Consider the following 18,763-nt stretch of genomic DNA (forward strand, 5'->3'; position numbering starts at 1 on the left):
CTTTAGAAAGAAGTCCAAAAAAATGCAACCCGCAACTACCAATATTTACAAGCAACTTTACAGAAAAACAAGCCCAAAGTCGCTTATAATAAGCGGACATGGCAACACAGCCTGCAGCGCACAAGCCTCAGCACCTGTGTTACACCGAGGTTGGTGGCCTAACGAATCCTGTCTACACGGGTAGCTGTTTTACATTGTCATCACATTCGATGTGATTGTGATCCATACGGAGGAAGCATCATCATGTCATGTTAAATAATATCGCGAAATAAGTAGCCTATGTTGATGATAATCAATATTGCAAACTGAAGATTAATGCCATGGAAAGTTTCTACAATGACAATCCATGTCAAAATGAAAGGCAGAAAAGCAGATCAGTTGTACCCATGCTATCACCATTTTCCACAAGAATGTGACAAAATTGCATGAAACAACCCCATCGGCCAACTGATCCAATCTGGCCTTTGTTTTAAGAATCAATCTGTCGAAATGACAAACATGCAACTCATCTGGAGTCACAGCATTTGATAGGTCACTAATTGTCGTACAACATGATAAAGCACCCGGCTGAAAAATCAATGTTGAACTTGTCTTGAACCGCCTGGATATTTAATTGACCGGTCAAACTGTACTGTCATTGTAATGGCAGTGAACTCCTCCTCAGCCGTTTGAACATTTTATAGAAAATCTTCATTTTAATTGCAATAAAGCACTATAACATAACGCCAATGGTGTAAAGTAAAGTAACACCATTGGCTTTGACTCAAGTACTGTAAGCTATTAAGTAAATTTTTTAGGTATTTTTTATTTTACTGGAGTATTTACAATTTTCAGTACTTTTACTTCTACTTCACTACATCTCAGAGGAAAATATTGTAGGCTACTTTTACTCCACTACAATTATATGAAAACTTGAGTTAGTAGTTATAGATTTTCTATACATTTCGGCCATTTGAAAATAGCCGATCTACAAGCTCACAATGAGCTTGTAGATCTGCTATTTTCAAAATATTTTTATAAATTTGAAAACTTGTGAAACGGGACATTCTGCATAATGAGTATACTTTCTACTTTTGGTAAGTACATTTTGATACCAATACTTTTGTACTTTTCCTCAAGTAAATTTTAAATTCCAGACTTTTTCTTGTGAGTATTTCTACATTGCAGTATTGATACTTTTACTTTAAGTAAACATGGGAGATAGGGAGTACTTTTCCCACCACTGTTTATCTGAACACCGGCCAGTGTAGTGCAAGCGCAAGTGAAATCAGACGATGACGCGTATCTGCAGCGACGAGCAGCAGCTGCCACGTCACCATTGAGGGACTCACATGGTGTTTGTTGATGTTTTGAGGAATGAAAGCTGCCATCTGCATGACACCTCCGATGCGTTTGGGATTTTAGCGTCATTAAAAGGTTAAAACACCCGACAAAGTGACACAACAATGACGACGAGCGAGCCTTTCACCCGCTTCCCTACGCAGACGTGGGACAGGGTGCTGTCCAAGGTAAAGAAAGCCGTGGTGTTTATGGACGACAAGTGTGCAGAGAGTCTCCACTGGAACGGAGGAGCCGCGGCTCTGCTGGAGGCTGGGGCTCGGAACCTCAAGCAGTTCTCCTCCTTTGAAGCCGGCGGGCAGAACGAGCCCAAAGCCGTGTTCGTGGTGAGCACGTTGCTCAAAGGCAGGACGGTGGACGTCCTCAGAGACATCATATCTGTCAGCCACTTCCAGTACTGCGTGGTGGTCACCACGGTTGCCCACTCCGTGCACCTGCTCGCCAATAAGGTCCCCACGGAGATGGAGGGCAGCCCCGTGTTCGAGCAGTTCGAGGAGAAGCTGTGCGAGTGGATGGGGGACATGAACTACACGGCCGAGGTCATGCATGTCCCCGCCGTCTTCGCCCCCGTGTCCCAGCAGCTCATCCTCACACCTGCCTTCGCCCACCTCTTCCCCTTGCTCTCGCCGCCTGACCTGGAGGCGATCAACGCCACGCGCCCCGAGAAGAAGAGGTTCGGCAGCCTGGCCGACGTGGACATGCACTCCCTGCCCCCTGAGCTGCAGATCGAGATCAAGTCCCTGACCTCTGTGCTCAATGCCATGTTCGAGGCCGGCGCCACCTGGGCAGAGAGCTTCGCCGTGGGTCCGCTGAGCCGCATCATAGCGGGGGACCTGGCCAATCATCCTCAGGCCAAACACCGCAGGAAGACAGCGCCCAATAAGGCATCAATCATTTTTGTGGATAGAACAATGGATCTTACAGGTGAAGCCCAAGGATATATATAGTCTCTGGAGTAGGATTATGTCAAGTAGACACATTGTGCTATAATATGCTGTTCCCGCCACCACTTCCTGTGTCCCCACAACACATGATTCCCCCTGTTCCACACATGCATGAGCCTGGGGCAGGGTTGGGTTGTTATCTCATTTAACTCAGGACCAGGACTATTTTAGGTTATAGAGCTCAGCTATCATACTGTTACAATGCTCGTAACTTGTGTGTCAAAGGTTTGGCCCCAAACAAGGTCCCTAAAATATGTTCTGTACGTGTCTCTAACAAACAAGTAAGCTTCACAGAGGAATGCTGTGTGGCGTATACTACTGTAGCTCCCAGCTTAATGGCAAATGTAAAATTTCTCAAAAACATCCCTTGTCTGGAGAAATCTGTATCACAATAACATACTGTACAACAACATATATTGTATAGTACAAAAACCTAGTACTCCGTCTCAAGTCCAAAGAGCTAAATTTGGAATACAATTATCTTAATCATTCCCAACAGTAACAAGATGTCCATTAACTTATGCTAGAATGACAAGGACACCAAGTGAATGCAATCAACTTCCTGGTAGGATATACGTAAAACCAGCAGTACTAGGGATTCCTTCGTGCTGGTAAGCACATAGCTGCCTAGAAGACCTAGATATTAACATTCCACTGTCCATTATTGTATTTGTGGGTACTCAGGAGCGGTGGGTCACCATGGAGACAACCTGGTGGAGAAGATTCTGACAGTGCTGCAGCTCTTGCCTGGTCATGTGACGGATGTAAAGGTGGACATGTTGGAGCTCACCAGGCTACAGCGAACCCCTGACTCCCACACCACATTGGCACCTGGATGCCTGGCACAGACCCAGTGAGTACAACAAGTCCACAATCACACCCAGCAGAGTCATTCATTAGAATACAGGAACGCTCGCCCCAAAACACTCTCGCCCCGGGTCAAATCCCTCTAACCGACCTCGGAAAGTTGGGGGCAAGTGTGTTTTGGGGAGAGCGTTCCAATTACCATTCATTATATCACATTAACACTGGCATCCCTATCCGTTGGGCATGTCATTATAGGCCAAACATTTATAAAGATTTCAAAAATAGCATCGCGAAGCGTTGTGAGATCGGCTATTTTCGCTATTCATCATATGATGAAGTATATAGGGCCTCAGTGGTTAATCATTGTAGTGTGTATAGTATTTGTGTTATTGTAAAAAAAAAAGGCAGAGCATAGGGGTTAGGAATAAATATAGCATGCATCCAAATCTAATTATTGGGACAATACTTTTAACACTCAAGGAATTAGACTTAGTAATTTGGTAAATTTACTTTTGATTTTAAGGACTCGATTTAAATCATTAATTTCAACCTTGTAAATCACACTGTCAAAAAACAAGACAGGGTCTTACAACGGCATGGCTGGATATCTGACTTCATGTGGCCAGTCTATGATGTGAGACATCTTATTTATTTAGACTATAACAAAACATTTATATCCCACTGTACTATACTGTAAAAGTGATGTAAAGGGACACTTTTTAATCTGAATCCTATCGTTATGCACTATGAGTACATAACACTTACCAATGTGTCCTTAGGGCCTTGCTCTCTCTGCACTAGAAACAGCAGCCTATGTAAAAACCCATCAAAATACCAGTAGTCATTTTTATGTAGGAGGCTTTTCTCCCATTAAGGTTCAAGTTACATGAATAGTCTGACAAAGTGAACAAAGCAATATTCACATGTGATTCAGTTGATAAGGCTAGGATATGTACCCTGCTCGTTGTTCTCCAGCGAATCTGCCAGTGCCACAAAAAAACATAGACCTCGACAGATTTGGTCTGGTCCCGCTCGGTTGTTATTGGATTTCCCTGCCCCCGAAGTTGTGGGGCACCAATCAGAGCCCAGTATGCAAATATGGGGCGGGTTTATCACCAGAGGCATTTTTTTAATTCGCCCCTTTGGAAATGCAGGTTCCACCCAGAGATTCCAGACTAATAACTACGCAGTGATATTAGTCTGGCCATGCCATGCCAGTGGTGGCGGTAACAGATGTAGAGGAAACGCTGGGAGTCCCTGACCCTAACCTGGCTCACGCTGGCAATGCGCTTGTAGATCTTCTTTACACACTCATGTCCTTGTGTGAAGCAGTAGGCTGTCAAATCCTAGAGCTTTCTCCTTGTTGTCCTCCACGTCAGACATCTTATGACATCAGTCATCTTATGATGTCAGACATCTTATCTCATGAGGTATCTATGTATGATATGACACCATATTTGTCTTTCAACCCCTTCAGAATCTAGTTGACAGTAGGCCAACTTCCTTGTTCTGTGTAGTGTCTGTCAGTTTTCATCTGCGCGTATCGAATATATATACTGTATACTTAGCTAGCTCTAATCCCTCCCAAGTAATAAATCTGACCACAGTGAGTTCTACAGTATTCATGTACATATTTGTATGAGGGTCTGTCTAAAGTGTCCTGGTAGGCAGACATACAGTAGAAGAGCAATTACACAGTCAAAACAGAATAAGCCAGCCATTGTATAGCCACAGTATAGTCTACAGAATCTGTACTCAATGTTAGTGCAGCTGTGTGTGTGTGTGTGTGTGTGTGTGTGTGTGTGTGTGTGTGTGTGTGTGTGTGTGTGTGTGTGTGTGTGTGTGTGTGTGTGTGTGTGTGTGTGTGTGTGTGTGTGTGTGTGTGTGTGTGTGTGTGTGTGTGTGTGTGTGTGTGTGTGTGTGTGTGTGTGTGTGTAGGGTGAACTGGTTGTTTTATGGCTGGTGGTCTGGCAATGTCTTGTAGGGTGGAGAGCTTTAAACATAAGGGTCTTATGCTGTCATATCATATATAATAGGAATGGCTTGAAATAATCTTGGAAATTTGTTTACAGAAAGAGAGCTGGTTGATGATCCCAAGTGAAAGTATTAGAATATTGTACATGCAGGTGCAGGACTCATATATAATTATGTACTTTCAAGGTGTTGATCTATGTTGATACACACACGTACGCACGCGCGCACACGCACGAGCTACACCGTTACCATGTGGATCCCGAGATCCAAATGATGAAACGCCATTATGAACCTGATTATTATGAACCTATTCACAGATAAATCACCTAGTTCTGAGCCCTGTTAGTTTGACTTGGACCAGGTGTGACTACCTAAATCAGTCATCCCCACATCTTAACTTGTATTGTAAGTAAGTTTGTCCATAGAAAACATGGACAAACATGATGTTTAACTTACTGCTTTGCGAGACAAGAGTTGTGTTTCGTATTTGTGCCGACACAAACGGCTTACACAGTCAATGGATCATGATCCAACCATTTTATCTTTCATCCCCCTCTCCCCACACCTTCATGTGGCTTGAGTCCCACATGACTAGCGGTAGGTGCCAGGGGCTCGGTGGAGCTTGCCTTCAGCCCAAGCCTATCAGGAAACATGGGCTGGCTGCCTGCGGTGGGGCTTAGTGTTCCTCCTCCTCTGCTTCCCTCTGCAGCTGCAGGAGGTGAACATTTTGAAGTGAGGCGGATTGGACTGTGTAAATGTGAAAAGGTAAAGCCTCTTGGACGTGCTCAGGAAGAGGCTGGGAGACTCGGGGCCCTATTTTGGGCGCCGCCTTAGCCATTATCTCGAAACTTCTTTGCCATTTCTTACTCTTTTGAAAAACATTTTCAAATAGTTCAACTAGACGATCTACATCGACATGTTGTGAGCTTGTAGATCTATTTGAAAAAGTTTTTCAAAATAGTAAAAAATGGTAAAGAAGTTTATTGATAATGGGTAAGGCGCCGCCCAAGATAAAGCCCTCAGAGCCAGGTGGGAGGTTCTGTTATGGTGGAGGCAGACTGAGATGTGACTGGGCCATGTGGCCTGACAGATCCTATCAGAGTTTGTTATACACTGTAACACAATGTTTCTCAACATGGGGGTCCGGGGACCACCAGGGGTGCAAATGGACCTTTAAGGGTCCATTTGGTTCCGTTTGTACACTCGGTGTAGACCTTTAAATTTCAAGGTCCCCCAGTTTGATATGCATTAGACCACGTACATCTGTTTGTTTGATAGAATATTATTATTATCTTTGGGAACTCAAATGTACAATCCTCAGAGTTACAGACCTGTATGGGTCTATTTGGACCCCTGGTGGTCCCCGGAACCGACGTTGAGACACAGTGCTGTAACAGAGCACTGTAGGGGCAGGTTGCACTGACCCTCACATACAGACCCCAGCCTGGGGCATGTCAGCCAAACACTGGCAATAAACCCACAAACACTCTGGTCGCTCTGACCATGTTTACCATACACAGTTGGCTAATCTCCGTTCACTGATAGGTCAGCTAGAGCCCGACCGATATATCGGTTTGGCTGATATACCGGCCATAATTTGATTTCTTTGATGACATCAGTATCGGCATTGTGCAGCTGATAGATTTCAAGAGTTTTACAAAATTGCTGATCTACAAACTAACCACATGTCAAAATATGACTTGTGACCTTTTTATTATTTTATGTTTTCATTTAACTTTAATAAATCTTACGTTTTTGTTTAAAGATTTGGCTTTTTCTTATAGATTTTGTTTAAAAAACTAAATATTGGTCAAAACATCAATGATAGGTTTTCGGTGGTGTATAGGACTCTTCAAAAGCATCGGCATTGGGCCCAAAAATCTGGCATCAGACTATTAAAGATCAGTGCCTCATATTTTATCTTTGAGGCCAGTGTTTTTCCTGAACGTCTACACTGTAGTACTGATGGATAGCGCTGTCGCACTGAAAGAATTTCCCCTGCAGTGATTTAGGGTGGCTCAACGGTATCATGTGGTATTAACACAATTTTCTTTTTGCAAATGACTTCATTCAGATTTTAGTGCTATATAAATAAGCTTTGTTGGGCTATTGCATATTGCCTTTTATAAATTGGCCTGGCTCTCCCTTTTCATTCAGTAGAAAGCCGAAATGTCCCCAAACTGAGGAAAGTGACATTTGCGGGAGGAAAACATTCCTGCACCTCCGTTTAGATTTCTCCCTACAGAAATCAGGATAAGACCTATAAAGGTTAGACATCACAAGTCTGGGGAGCGTGTGGAGATTGAGGTCCCGGCAGATTTCAATGCAATCATTCCTCAGCCAGTGGTGTCAAGGGCCACAGCCAATGACCTTATCTCTAACAACTTATCAGTGACATAATACAACATGCACTCATGCACAAGAAATGCCATGCACACACACACACACACACACACACACACACACACACACACACACACACACACACACACACACACACACACACACACACACACACACACACACACACACACACACACTATACTACAGGGAGGGTCTCCTGGGACTAGAATCCGCAGGAGTGTTATTGCCTGCGTTATCTCTGAGCAGATGGCCCAGTTACTTCTTATCGCAGATGTTTAGGAGATTGAATTGCTGCTGAGGCATTGCAGGTAATGTAACCTCTTAACCGCCTTCAAATGCACAGGCTGAGATGGTTGTTTATTATCATTCCGAAACTCAGCTCTGCAGCTCAGCGCATGTGTCTCACAGGTCTTTTTGGTTTATGCAGAAATCTGTAATCATTGTAACCCGAAACCACTTGGTAACTTTTTATTGGGTGGTTTTTGCAAAATCCTGTATTAGACCCCAGTCGACTCTGTGTGATTTGACTGGCTGTATGTTGAGGGCCCACCTATGCCCGGTGTTTGTATGACTATGATTTGCAGAGATATTTTTAGCCCTGACCACAATGTGTTATGATTGGTTTTGCTGTACAGGCCCACTACGGCTTTAAATATTAGGTGTACGTCTAATTTGGACCTTTTTCGTTGTATGATTTCTTCCCCTCAGTAATTCCAGTCTATTTTTAGAGATCACTGTGTTTTAGAACCTTCCTTGGGTGGTCGTTGACTTTAGGCCTCAAACTTAAACCCCACATTTGCTTTGCGATTACTGTAGTATTGTCTTCCCTAACCCGGTGGGAAGTTTCCTTCACCGGCAGTCCTGACTTGCACTCTGTTGTTGTAATTCATGCCAGGGAGAGAAAGTAGTAACCACATTCAACCTGGCGTCCCTATTTTCCAAAATAGCGAAAAACAGCAAATCTACAAGTTGTAGATCTGCTATTTCGCTATTCGTGGCATGACAAAGTATATTGTCAGGGGCTTAAGTGGTTAAATACGGTGCACACACACGTTTTGCCTTTTGCAGTATTCCTGAATTACATGACAGTGCACTAGTGCGGTAGTTTTGTTTTCTTGGTTCGGGAGATAGTGACAAGATGCAGAGCGTGCACAGAGTGACGCTGAATGAAAGTGGCATAGGTAGGCTGGCTCCGTGCTCCTGCCTGTGTGCCTGTGTGTCTGCGGTCAGGTACCTTCCAGTCCACTATGTGTAATTTGCTGTGCTTGGCTGCAGAGCCCCCTTTGATCCTTGTGAAGGATATATGAACCGTCTTTGGCAGGGGAAACCGACTTTTCCTCCTGTCTCAGACTGAACCCCGATGAACTCCCCCCTGACACCCCCAAACCCCTGCCCCACCACTGCGTCTGGCTACCTCAGACCCCCAATCCTGCGGTGGTGGGACGTCTTGGCATGCGGGGCAGCGCCCCAGCGCGGGTGGCCCGTTTGAGGTGTTCTCTGGGTCCGGCCCAGGATGGAGAGAGAGCCTGGCCGGCCTCGGGAGACGAACCGACCGCACCCTTGCTCTGAGAGGGGGGAGGAGGGGGCACCTCCTCCAAACGGGCCCGGCCGGCATACCCCTGCACGCCTACTTTTACCACCAAGAAGGAGAGAAAACACACACCTATTTCTGTACTGGCTGGGAAAAACTAGCGCGCCAACAGAAAGAAAACACACTCTTTATTTTCTCTGCCTGGGAACAGCAGTGCGGGAGAGGAGAGTATAGAGAGAAGAGGGCAAATGACAGAGCCAGCTAAGGACAGCTATCCTCGCTTTCACCCCGCAGAGAATGGAGAGGGTGTGTTAACAACAAGCCACAAGATCCCATGGCGGTTACTTATAGGCCCGATATTGTTTGTATGCTGTCAGAGTGCGGCTGTTCCAGAGGGTGGTGTTATTAAGAACAATGATGCAGACATTTATCTGAGGATAAACTCATCCTTCCACACACACAAGCCTCCTCCTCTTGGGTCATTACCATTGTGTATGGGTTTCCTACAGGATAAAGGCTGCTGTATGGAATATTTTAGGAGGCAGTTTATTCAGCTCATGTTGATCCGTGGCCTGCAGAAGGGACCGATCGTCACCAGTGTGAGAGTAGATAAAGGAGTCGGCTAGACCCCAACATTATAATAGATAGGAATAGGCTAAGTGTAGCAGGTTCCCCTTTTTTGTATTTTTGTGAGCAACATGCCACACAGGGTGAAGAAGCAAGGCATGCAGAAAGCAGTACTCATAATTTCTTGCATCAAACTCGATCTGCATTCGAAGGATCCATTGCATCCTCCTGCTCTGTTTGCATTGCTTTGGTCCTCACCACTGACCTTGTACACGCACGCACACACACACACACACACACACACACACACACACACACACACACACACACACACACACACACACACACACACACACACACACACACACACACACACTTGCACGAAGTGTAACATTGCAGGGTGAAGTCATAAACGTCATGCCGTGCAGCATGGAATGTCGTCCATGAAGGAGACATTCATGTATCCTTGCTTTTAGCTTCTCACTGATGCCTCCGAGTCCTAATCCCTGCACTTCACTTGGAGCAGGAATAACCTGGCACAACAATGGTAAACTGAGATTAGTGAGATTAGAGGAGCGAGGAAATGTCAGGCAAGAGACCTGGATTGCATCCATAGTAAAGCACACCCTTCTAGAGCGGTGCCGTGGCATTAGTCAGACGATCCATTGATCCGATGGCGTGCATTATAACTAAGCCTAACAAACTATGCCTAACCCTAACCTTAATCCTAACCACAACCTAATTGGGATGGCATCCTTTCCTGTAAATAGCTACATAAACTGTAACTATTCAGGGAATCAGGCTAAACCTAACCTCACACTAATTGAACATTTGTCGGACTATTGAGACATCGAACTAATGGGACTTTAGGGCATCCTACGTGCCCAAGTACATGAGTTCCTCCACCCAAGCAGCAAGTGCTCTGTTTCCGTCAGCGCTTTCTTGCGTAACCCCCTCCCCATGCTCCCTGCCATCTTAAAAGCATCACATTTAATTCCGCTACTGATGTTCACTTCTGGGCCCGATTGCCCGCGTTTCTCTCTCTGACAAAATTGCATATCACTTTATGAATAATCTTGCATTTATTCATTTAACATGATAAAAGGGTAAAACCTGCCAAATGATGGCACTTCTCATCCAACCCCCTGACTCTGGCAGAAGTTACTGCTTCCCCAAGCCCCCCTGCTGCCAAGCCTCTATCTATTTGAAGTGGAGAGAGTCAGGATGAGGTACTGTAGGACACATGGGGAGATAACTAGAAGAGCCTCCTGTTTCTATCCCTTTCTATTACCCTGCGTTTATCCATTTACCATTTTCTCTCTCTCTTTATCTCTCTCTGTCCACCCCTTACATGTTTTTTTCTCTCTTCTTTTTGTCTCCGTCAAGCCGAAGGCCCTTGTCCGTCCGTGTTTCAGTGTGTGTGTGTGTGTGTGTCTGTCCGTCCGTCTGTGAGCAGCTAATCTCCGGCACTGTGGTACTGATTGGCATGAAACTGTGCACGCATAGTCCTTGGAGGCCAAGTAAAAACCTCTGCCCCAAATTTCTCACATCGGCCTGTTATAGCGCCACCAGGAGGCCGACTTTTGCAGAACATTTTTTTTATATCACTCCTACAGATTTTGTCCAAACATCACGCAAATGGGTACACATTACCTCTATAGTCATATGATCAAGACGGATATGTCAGATCTTTTTTGATTGGCTAAGATTGACTTCCAAAGTTTGCAGGAGTGGCCCGTTTCGAACAAAAAAGCGCAACGTCCGATTGCCGGCCCACAATAACCTACCTGCCCTGGCGGAGACCTTTGCTTCGAGGAGCAAATTTTTCTAGTTTACCTCCTATTTTCTCCCAATTATTCATTATGTCAATCCCGAGTTTTCCCCACACACATGTAGTCTTTATGGTTAGTGGGAGGGTGTAGACAACCATGTGTCTCCTCCGATAAACATGAAGTTGCCAGCTGCTTTTCACCTGACAGTGAGCAGTTTCATTGGGAGCACGTAACACGTGCAAAGGAACATGCTATCCCTTCCAGTTCTACTCCCTTGCTGAACAGACCAACCTGTAGGAGCGGCTAGGATAGAAACCGAGATCACCCTCCCCTGCTGGCTTCCCAACCTCAAACTCGACCAGCAAACTAGATGCCCCGCGGATGAACTTTTCCCTTGCGTTACGTGGACGCCAACCCTTAGCAATCTTTGTAATCTTATAGAAATCTGGAGTGTCGGGCCTCCATCCCAAACGCACACATGTATACTTTCATCCTGCCCTCTCTCTCTCCCTCCCTCTCATCTTGTGTTCGTGTGGTACTTTGGGATGTTTACAGTTAACCCACGGTGTTTTTACGTCCCATTAAACACACTCCACAACTGACACGCTCCCCCCGCGAGGAATGGTCAATGTCTGTGGCCCGGGTCCTAGCGAGCCCACAGCGTTAGGGGCTCCTCTGCGTCTATGGCGTACGGGCCCATGGGAGAACTGGTGTGAGTCATGTTGCATTATGGAGAAGATCAGACTTTGAGGTTTTTGAGGTGCTTTTTGAGGACTGGCGTGTCACATCGGGAAGTCATTGGAGCCGCCATTCAGCGGAGGGTACTGCGGGCTGTAAAGCCCACTCTGTCTTAACTGACATTGACAAACTCCCAAGAACTGTGAAATAATTATGCGAGCGATGACTCACGGATCATTTAACGAACCAGTAATTCCAGGGTATTCTTTCCTTTGGTGTTTGTATGATTGAGAGAAACCAGAGAGAGGGAGAAGAAAATCATAAAACATGTTCAATAAATGACTCAAGAGTGTGTGTGTGTGTGTGTGTGTGTGTGTGTGTGTGTGTGTGTGTGTGTGTGTGTGTGTGTGTGTGTGTGTGTGTGTGTGTGTGTGTGTGTGTGTGTGTGTGTGTGTGTGTGTGTGTGTGTGTGTGTGTGTGTGTGTGTGTGTGTGTGTGTGTGTGTGTGTGTGACCGAGTGCCGAGGGGGCTACAGGATGAGGGCTTAAATTGGACGATTCCTGAGTCAGAACCGTTAGGCCCATAGTTTAGCCGTGCCTCACAGGTTTCCAGGAACAACTCCCCTAGTGGGCCCACCCGCCCACACACTCATTGAAACAGTGATTCTCAAACCTTTTCATTTCAAGGACCCCCAGTTTACTATGCATTAGGCCACGGACCCCCATAACTCTGAGAGTGTATAAATGGAACGTCAGAGTCATCGGGGAAGATTCAGGTCAGGAGTCTTGTCTTTACAGTTGTTTCCCTGATACATAGGACTGTCACAATCATGAAGTTGACGATGAATTAATCGCAAATAATTGCTGATTTAATTTTGGTTTACATTAGCACATATAAATGTGAGAAAAAAGATCTGTTCGCCTTTCAGGCTTTGAAAAAATAAATAAAATTGCACAGGACAGATATGACAAATAATTTGAATACAAACCAAATGTACTGAAATGTACCAAAACAATCAAAATACATAATGTGGCCGAAACAGGCCATATATTTAATAATTGCTCACACCGTGTCACATTATATTGCGTTTTGTGAGCAACATTTCTTTTCAACAATATGTTTATTTATTTTCTTTTACACACATTACAACAACTTATAATATAATAAATAATAAACAGAAAACAGAAATGAACTTTTACATTAAATTATACAAGATAATTATTGAAATGACAAAAAACAAAAACAGAAACAAAGACAAAAGAAAAACATACATAGGCATCAACACTACTCCTCTCCAGATTCTTCCATTAAATGTGGCAGATTATTATTTTCCATGTATTGAATAAAGCAACCCCACACCTCCTGAAACATCTCTTGTTTGTCCTTAAGTATGTATGTGATTTTTTCTAGAGGTAGGCATAAAGACAATTCCCTGAACCACTGTGCAATGCTTGGTCTGTCCGGCCTCTTCCAGGTCAATGCAATTACTCTTTTAGCTTGTAAGAGACAAATGTCTATGAATATTCTATCACTACGCCTAATTCTTTGTCCAACTGGATAGAGGCCTAGCAGGAAGAACTTAGGTTCTGGTACAATGTTAATTGAAAGTATCGTTTGTATTTCCTGCCCAATCTCCCTCCAAAAGTCCATCAATCTTGGGCATGACCATAAGCAGTGGAACAATGTACCTCTATCTTCACCGCATCTGGTGCATAGGTCCGGGATATTGTTATTAAACTTATTGAGCTTCACAGGTGTGATGTACACTCTCATGAGCCAGTTATATTGAAGGAGTTTTAGGCGTGTATTCCCAGTCTGGGATTGAGCCAGTTTACAAGCTGTACTCCATTGCTCCACTGTTAGGTCCTCCTGTAAGTCTGCTCTCCAGGCATTAAGCCTATGCTCAGAGGATTCCGGAGAAAATGACATTAGCAGATCATAAAATTCTGATATTATTCCCCTTCCGAATGGATTTCTAACCAAAACTCTCTCCAACACAGATAAGGGAGGGGCCAGCATGGCGTGATCCTGGTTAGCTCTAATAAAGTCCCTCAATTGCAGATATTTGAAAAAATGGATGCGGGGAATATTATTTTTCGTGACAAGTTCTTCAAAAGTCAGCATGCTCCTATTAGCACCAAATGTGAGCAACATTTCAACAATTTCTTTGCCCTAAATGCCCAGGTTGAAAGTGGTAAAAAAGAGCACAGACAACGGCATGGAAATAATTATGACGGAAATATGACATTTCTGTTGATTCTGTCCAGCTGTTTTAATAAAAGTGAATGGAAACTATTCTAAAGATTATTTAAAAAGAAATATTGCGATCATCTCAAATAATTGTGATCAGGTGATTATGCAATAATGGTGACTTTCAGCCAGGCCTATCAGGGAGAGATCCATGACTCCTGTCTCTCCGTTACAAGCTCTCGACGCGTGAGCACTTTGAATACCAATGACCTCGTGATGGCCTAACAGTCATTACACATCTGGTGGAATTTAGCTGGAGAGCACATACAACATACACCCACTTAAAAAAAGAGAAAAAAGAAGGAAAAGAAAACACACAGAGCGTACAAGTTAACAGTCTACGCACAAATCAGGCGCAAGAGTGCCCCCTTCAGGTCCTAGAGGGGTTCTATCAAGTAGAACCATAGTGGACATTTCTGCATGCTCTCTCTCTCTCTCTCTCTCTCTCTCTCTCTCTCTCTCTCTCTCTCTCTCTCTCTCTCTCTCTCACACACGTACAACATGCAGCTGTCCAGACACACGCGACACCCCCTCCTCTAATAGTAGAGTGGTTAGTCAACAGTGTGTCCCGGCAGGGTCTGGGGGCCTCGCTCACACCCTGCTGCCGCTACAGAGCTCTCCCCACAGGCCTCAACCTTCCTCAGGCCTCAACCCAGCTCTGGTCCCTGAGAGAGAGAGAGAGGGGGAGAGAAACAGAGAGAGAGGGAGGGGGAGAGAGAGCAAGCAAGCTGTTGGGGGCAGGGTGGGCAGGGGGCCAAATTAGAACCATATTTCAGCCTACTAGGATCCTCCGTCTTCCTGGAATACACGCGGATATACAGGCTTAGGGGCACACCACACACACACACACACACACACACACACACACACACACACACACACACACACACACACACACACACACACACACACACACACACACACACACACACACACACACACACACACACGTATGTGCGCAAATACTACAGCTTATGTACATTGACACACACACACACACACACACACACACACACACACACACACACACACACACACACACACACACACACACACACACACACACATGAATCCCATGGCCTGGGCAAGTCATGCAGTCCTGGTATTTGAACCATGCATGTGTTAAGTATGCATGTGTTTACAACACACGTTATCATTGCTGACCCTCGTCCCCCCCGCTGCGCTATCGAGGATGAAGAAATAAGTCTCCCTTATCAGGTCTCAGGTGGAGTTGTCGGGACGCATTATTCACCGCTCGCGTCTTCATCGCGTATGAAGTAAAGCAGGCGTTTGTCTGGCAGCGTTCGTAGCTAATGAAATGGTTTGGGTTTGTTTTTAGTTTTTTTTCCTCTTTCGTCTCACACTCAGTGTTGCCAGGTCTGCTTATTATAAGCGACTTTGGGCTTGTTTTTCTGTAAAGTTGCTTGTAATATTCGTAGTTGCGGGTTGCTTTTTTTGGGTCTTGTTTCTAAAGTGTAGTTGCTTATTTGGGCTTGTTTCTAATGTGTAGTTGCTTATTTGGCCTTGTTTCTAAAGTGGAGTTGCTTATTTACTTGCTTCCAAATATTGTTTAAACCGGTGGTTCTCAAACATTTTCATGTCAAGGACCCCCTTCAAATTAATATGTATTTGTCCATGGACCCCCCCATCTAAAAGTATTTTGTGATTTTTTTGTTGTTGAAATGTTTCAAAAGAATATATATATTTTTTCACTTTTTTCCACGATTCTTTTTTAAAATAACCAATCTACAAGCTCACAACGCATCGCGACGTGCTGTGAGCTTGTAGATCTGCTATTGTCATCGTACGCATATAAGTTTAAAGTGCTCATGTGGCCTAGTTTCTTCTTTTGGGCTTGTTTTCGTAGACCTGGCTGCTTATTTCTCTCGCAATATATGGCACACTGGGCTCACCCATTGCATTCCGTTGTTGTTGAAGCGATCGTCGGTCCGCACGGCTTGTCCTGACTGAGACGAGCCATGTTTCGCTGTTTCTTTGTGTCTGGCTCGAGTGTGAAGATGGCGGCCGTCCCATCGTGAGCCCACCCCCCCTCTCCCACTCTCCTCCCGTCCAGCCCAGGCCCAAGGTCTGGAAGAGATTACATCTGATATTAAACACATGGCAGCAGTTACAGAGAGAGGGAGAGAGAGAAAGAAAAGGAGGAGAGAAGAGGAAAGACGAAAAAGAAAAACAGTGTAGATTTGTCAACGAGCCTCCCTCCCTCCCTCTCTTGCTCTCTTTTTCTGTCTTTTTTCCCCTTTACTTTTAATTCCCTCCACCAAATCCCGAGAGTGAGGCGGGGATTAGCGGCGTGTCCACACATCTGTACGAAGGCTGATTTATACTTAGCAGTACGACGGTGTCGCATGCCGATAATAGCCGATCTATAAGCTCACAACGCGGCGCGGATGCGACGCGTTGTGAGCTTGTAGATCGGCTATTTTCGGCGCACAACACCGTCGTACTACAGAGCATAAATTAGGCATCGTGAAACTCCAAAGCAGAACAGACAGACAGACAGAGAGGCAGACAGAACTCTTTATGTAAGCATCAAAGCCTCGGCACCTCCAACAGGGCGAGATACGCCGCGAGGCAGAGATATGAAATATGCCTTTTGGCACGGGTTCAGATGCTAAAAACGTATTTATAGGACATGTCACTCTGCCAGAGGGAAATGGTGACAAAGTCCCGCGCGACACTCTTTGATTCCTCGGGGGGGCAGATGTTAACAGTCGCAGCACGCGCACACACTCGCGCGCTCGTCTGTCATGTAAAGCCTCCCATCAGAGTTGTGGATCAGCGCGTTTCGTAACCCCCTCGGTAATGAGGAGATGGGCTCAGAAGACTGTTGTTCTGGACTGTGAGATGGTATCGTCAGGAGGGGCTTTGCGATACGGGTCAGGACCGTCTCTGGGCTCCTGCCGCTGCACTGCACTGCTTGTCTATGTTGGGAAAAAAACACACAGATTGAGAGAGTTGTTGATGCTCCCAGTCTTAATTGGTGTTTTTTCCTGTTAGAGGTCACACAGGGGGGGGGTGGTCCACACCCGCCTGCCAATGTGCACGCTCTGTGCCAGTGCACATTGGCAGAAGTTAGACTGGAAGGTGCACGGCGCGCGTGCACTTGCATGCAAATGTAAGCAGACTCAAACATAATTCAGTCAACTTCAACGTCATATCACAAGTTTACAGGTGTAAAAGAGTGGGTGAATTCTTTTTTGGTAAAAGCTAAAATAGAAGAAAAAAGAAAACGTCAAATAACAGGACACAAATTGTGTCCTGTTATTTGACGTTTTTTTTTTTTTTTTTACATTGTGTCACACAATGTTAAAATACATCGTCACAATAGAAAATATTTAATTTATATGCAATACAGCCTCATGCACACATACAGCAAACGGATGTAGCCCTCCTATAAGCCGATAATGTGTGTGTGTGTGTGTATGTTTGCGACTGACCTTTCCGTGTGTTGTACCATCAGGTCCGATGCGTCCAGGGCTCTGTGGGAGGCCATGCTGACCAGTAAGCAGAAGGAAGCCGTGATGGAGGTGCACAGACACCTGGTGGAGGCCGCCAGCAAGGAGCAGCTGCCAATCAAGATGAGCATGGGTAAACCAACCGGCCGCCATTTTTGCTTCACTCTCTCTCTCTCGCAATGAGATTCCCCCCCGTTCCCAGACAAAACACTGACTGAACTCAGACGCGCTGCGTTGCCAAGTATGAGGTTCATAGGAGGAATTACTTGTGGTATTGGCGCAGAGGCGCGGAGCATAATTTGATCAGAAAATGACACAGGGCGACCGACATGGGCGTACAGGAACATAGAGTACAACACTATAACCCCACATAACGTACTGTGTGGTGACAGATCGGCCTAGTATAGACGAGTGAGGTAGAGCCCTGCCAGCCGCACAGCGCGTCTGCCTAGTGTGTGCTGTAGCTGCGGCAGGCTGTGTGTGGAGCAACAACACATAAGGTGCATGGTACAGTAATGTTAACCACTTAAGCCCTCTTTTATACTTTTACTTCATACGGCAATGTCATGTAGTGAAAATAGCCGATCTGCAAGGGCACAAAGCCTCGGATGGTGACGCGTTGTGAGCTTGTAAATATTTTCGGACGATAGGGGTTGGATAACAGTTCAGCCAGATGACATAGAATGTACAACAAAAGCACACCAGCTTGCATTGTGATACGATATACTTTATTGTCCCTGTGAGCAAAGTTGTCTTGGACTCAAATGCGGCACACATATAACTGCCTCAGTAGAAGTAATAAAAGACAAACATCATATGAAGAAAGCTGCACGTGCTGTAGCAAATCAATGCCACAATATACACATATTGCACATTACACATGTTGCACTTAATACTCAACCAGGGGTAGGAACAACATGAAGTTATTACACACAATTACAATCTAGCTCAATCTCTCTCTCACTCTCTCTCCCTCCCTCCCCCTCTTTTCTCTCTCTATCGTTCTCTTAAATGTCTATCTATTAAAGGAGATATAGGGTTGAAATGGTACATTATCATAAA

The 18,763-nt window shown here is 45.1% G+C and overlaps 1 protein-coding gene across 1 annotated transcript in view; it reads left to right on the forward strand.

Moving 5' to 3' along the window:
* Positions 1-1,342: 1,342 nt before the first annotated feature.
* scfd2 (sec1 family domain containing 2) overlaps positions 1,343-18,763 on the forward strand; it is a gene marked incomplete at its 3' end in the record, with an annotated part of 19,025 nt that continues 1,604 nt past the window's right edge. Inside the window, exons 1-3 of the mRNA XM_080430551.1 lie at positions 1,343-2,262; positions 2,967-3,135; positions 17,707-17,834. Coding sequence (XP_080286677.1) covers positions 1,446-2,262; positions 2,967-3,135; positions 17,707-17,834 — 1,114 coding nt within the window. The 5' untranslated portion in view covers positions 1,343-1,445. The remainder of the gene's footprint in view (positions 2,263-2,966; positions 3,136-17,706; positions 17,835-18,763) is intronic.

Source organism: Gymnoscopelus braueri (assembly GCF_963280865.1).
Source record: "Gymnoscopelus braueri genome assembly, chromosome: 6".
NCBI lineage: Eukaryota > Metazoa > Chordata > Actinopteri > Myctophiformes > Myctophidae > Gymnoscopelus > Gymnoscopelus braueri.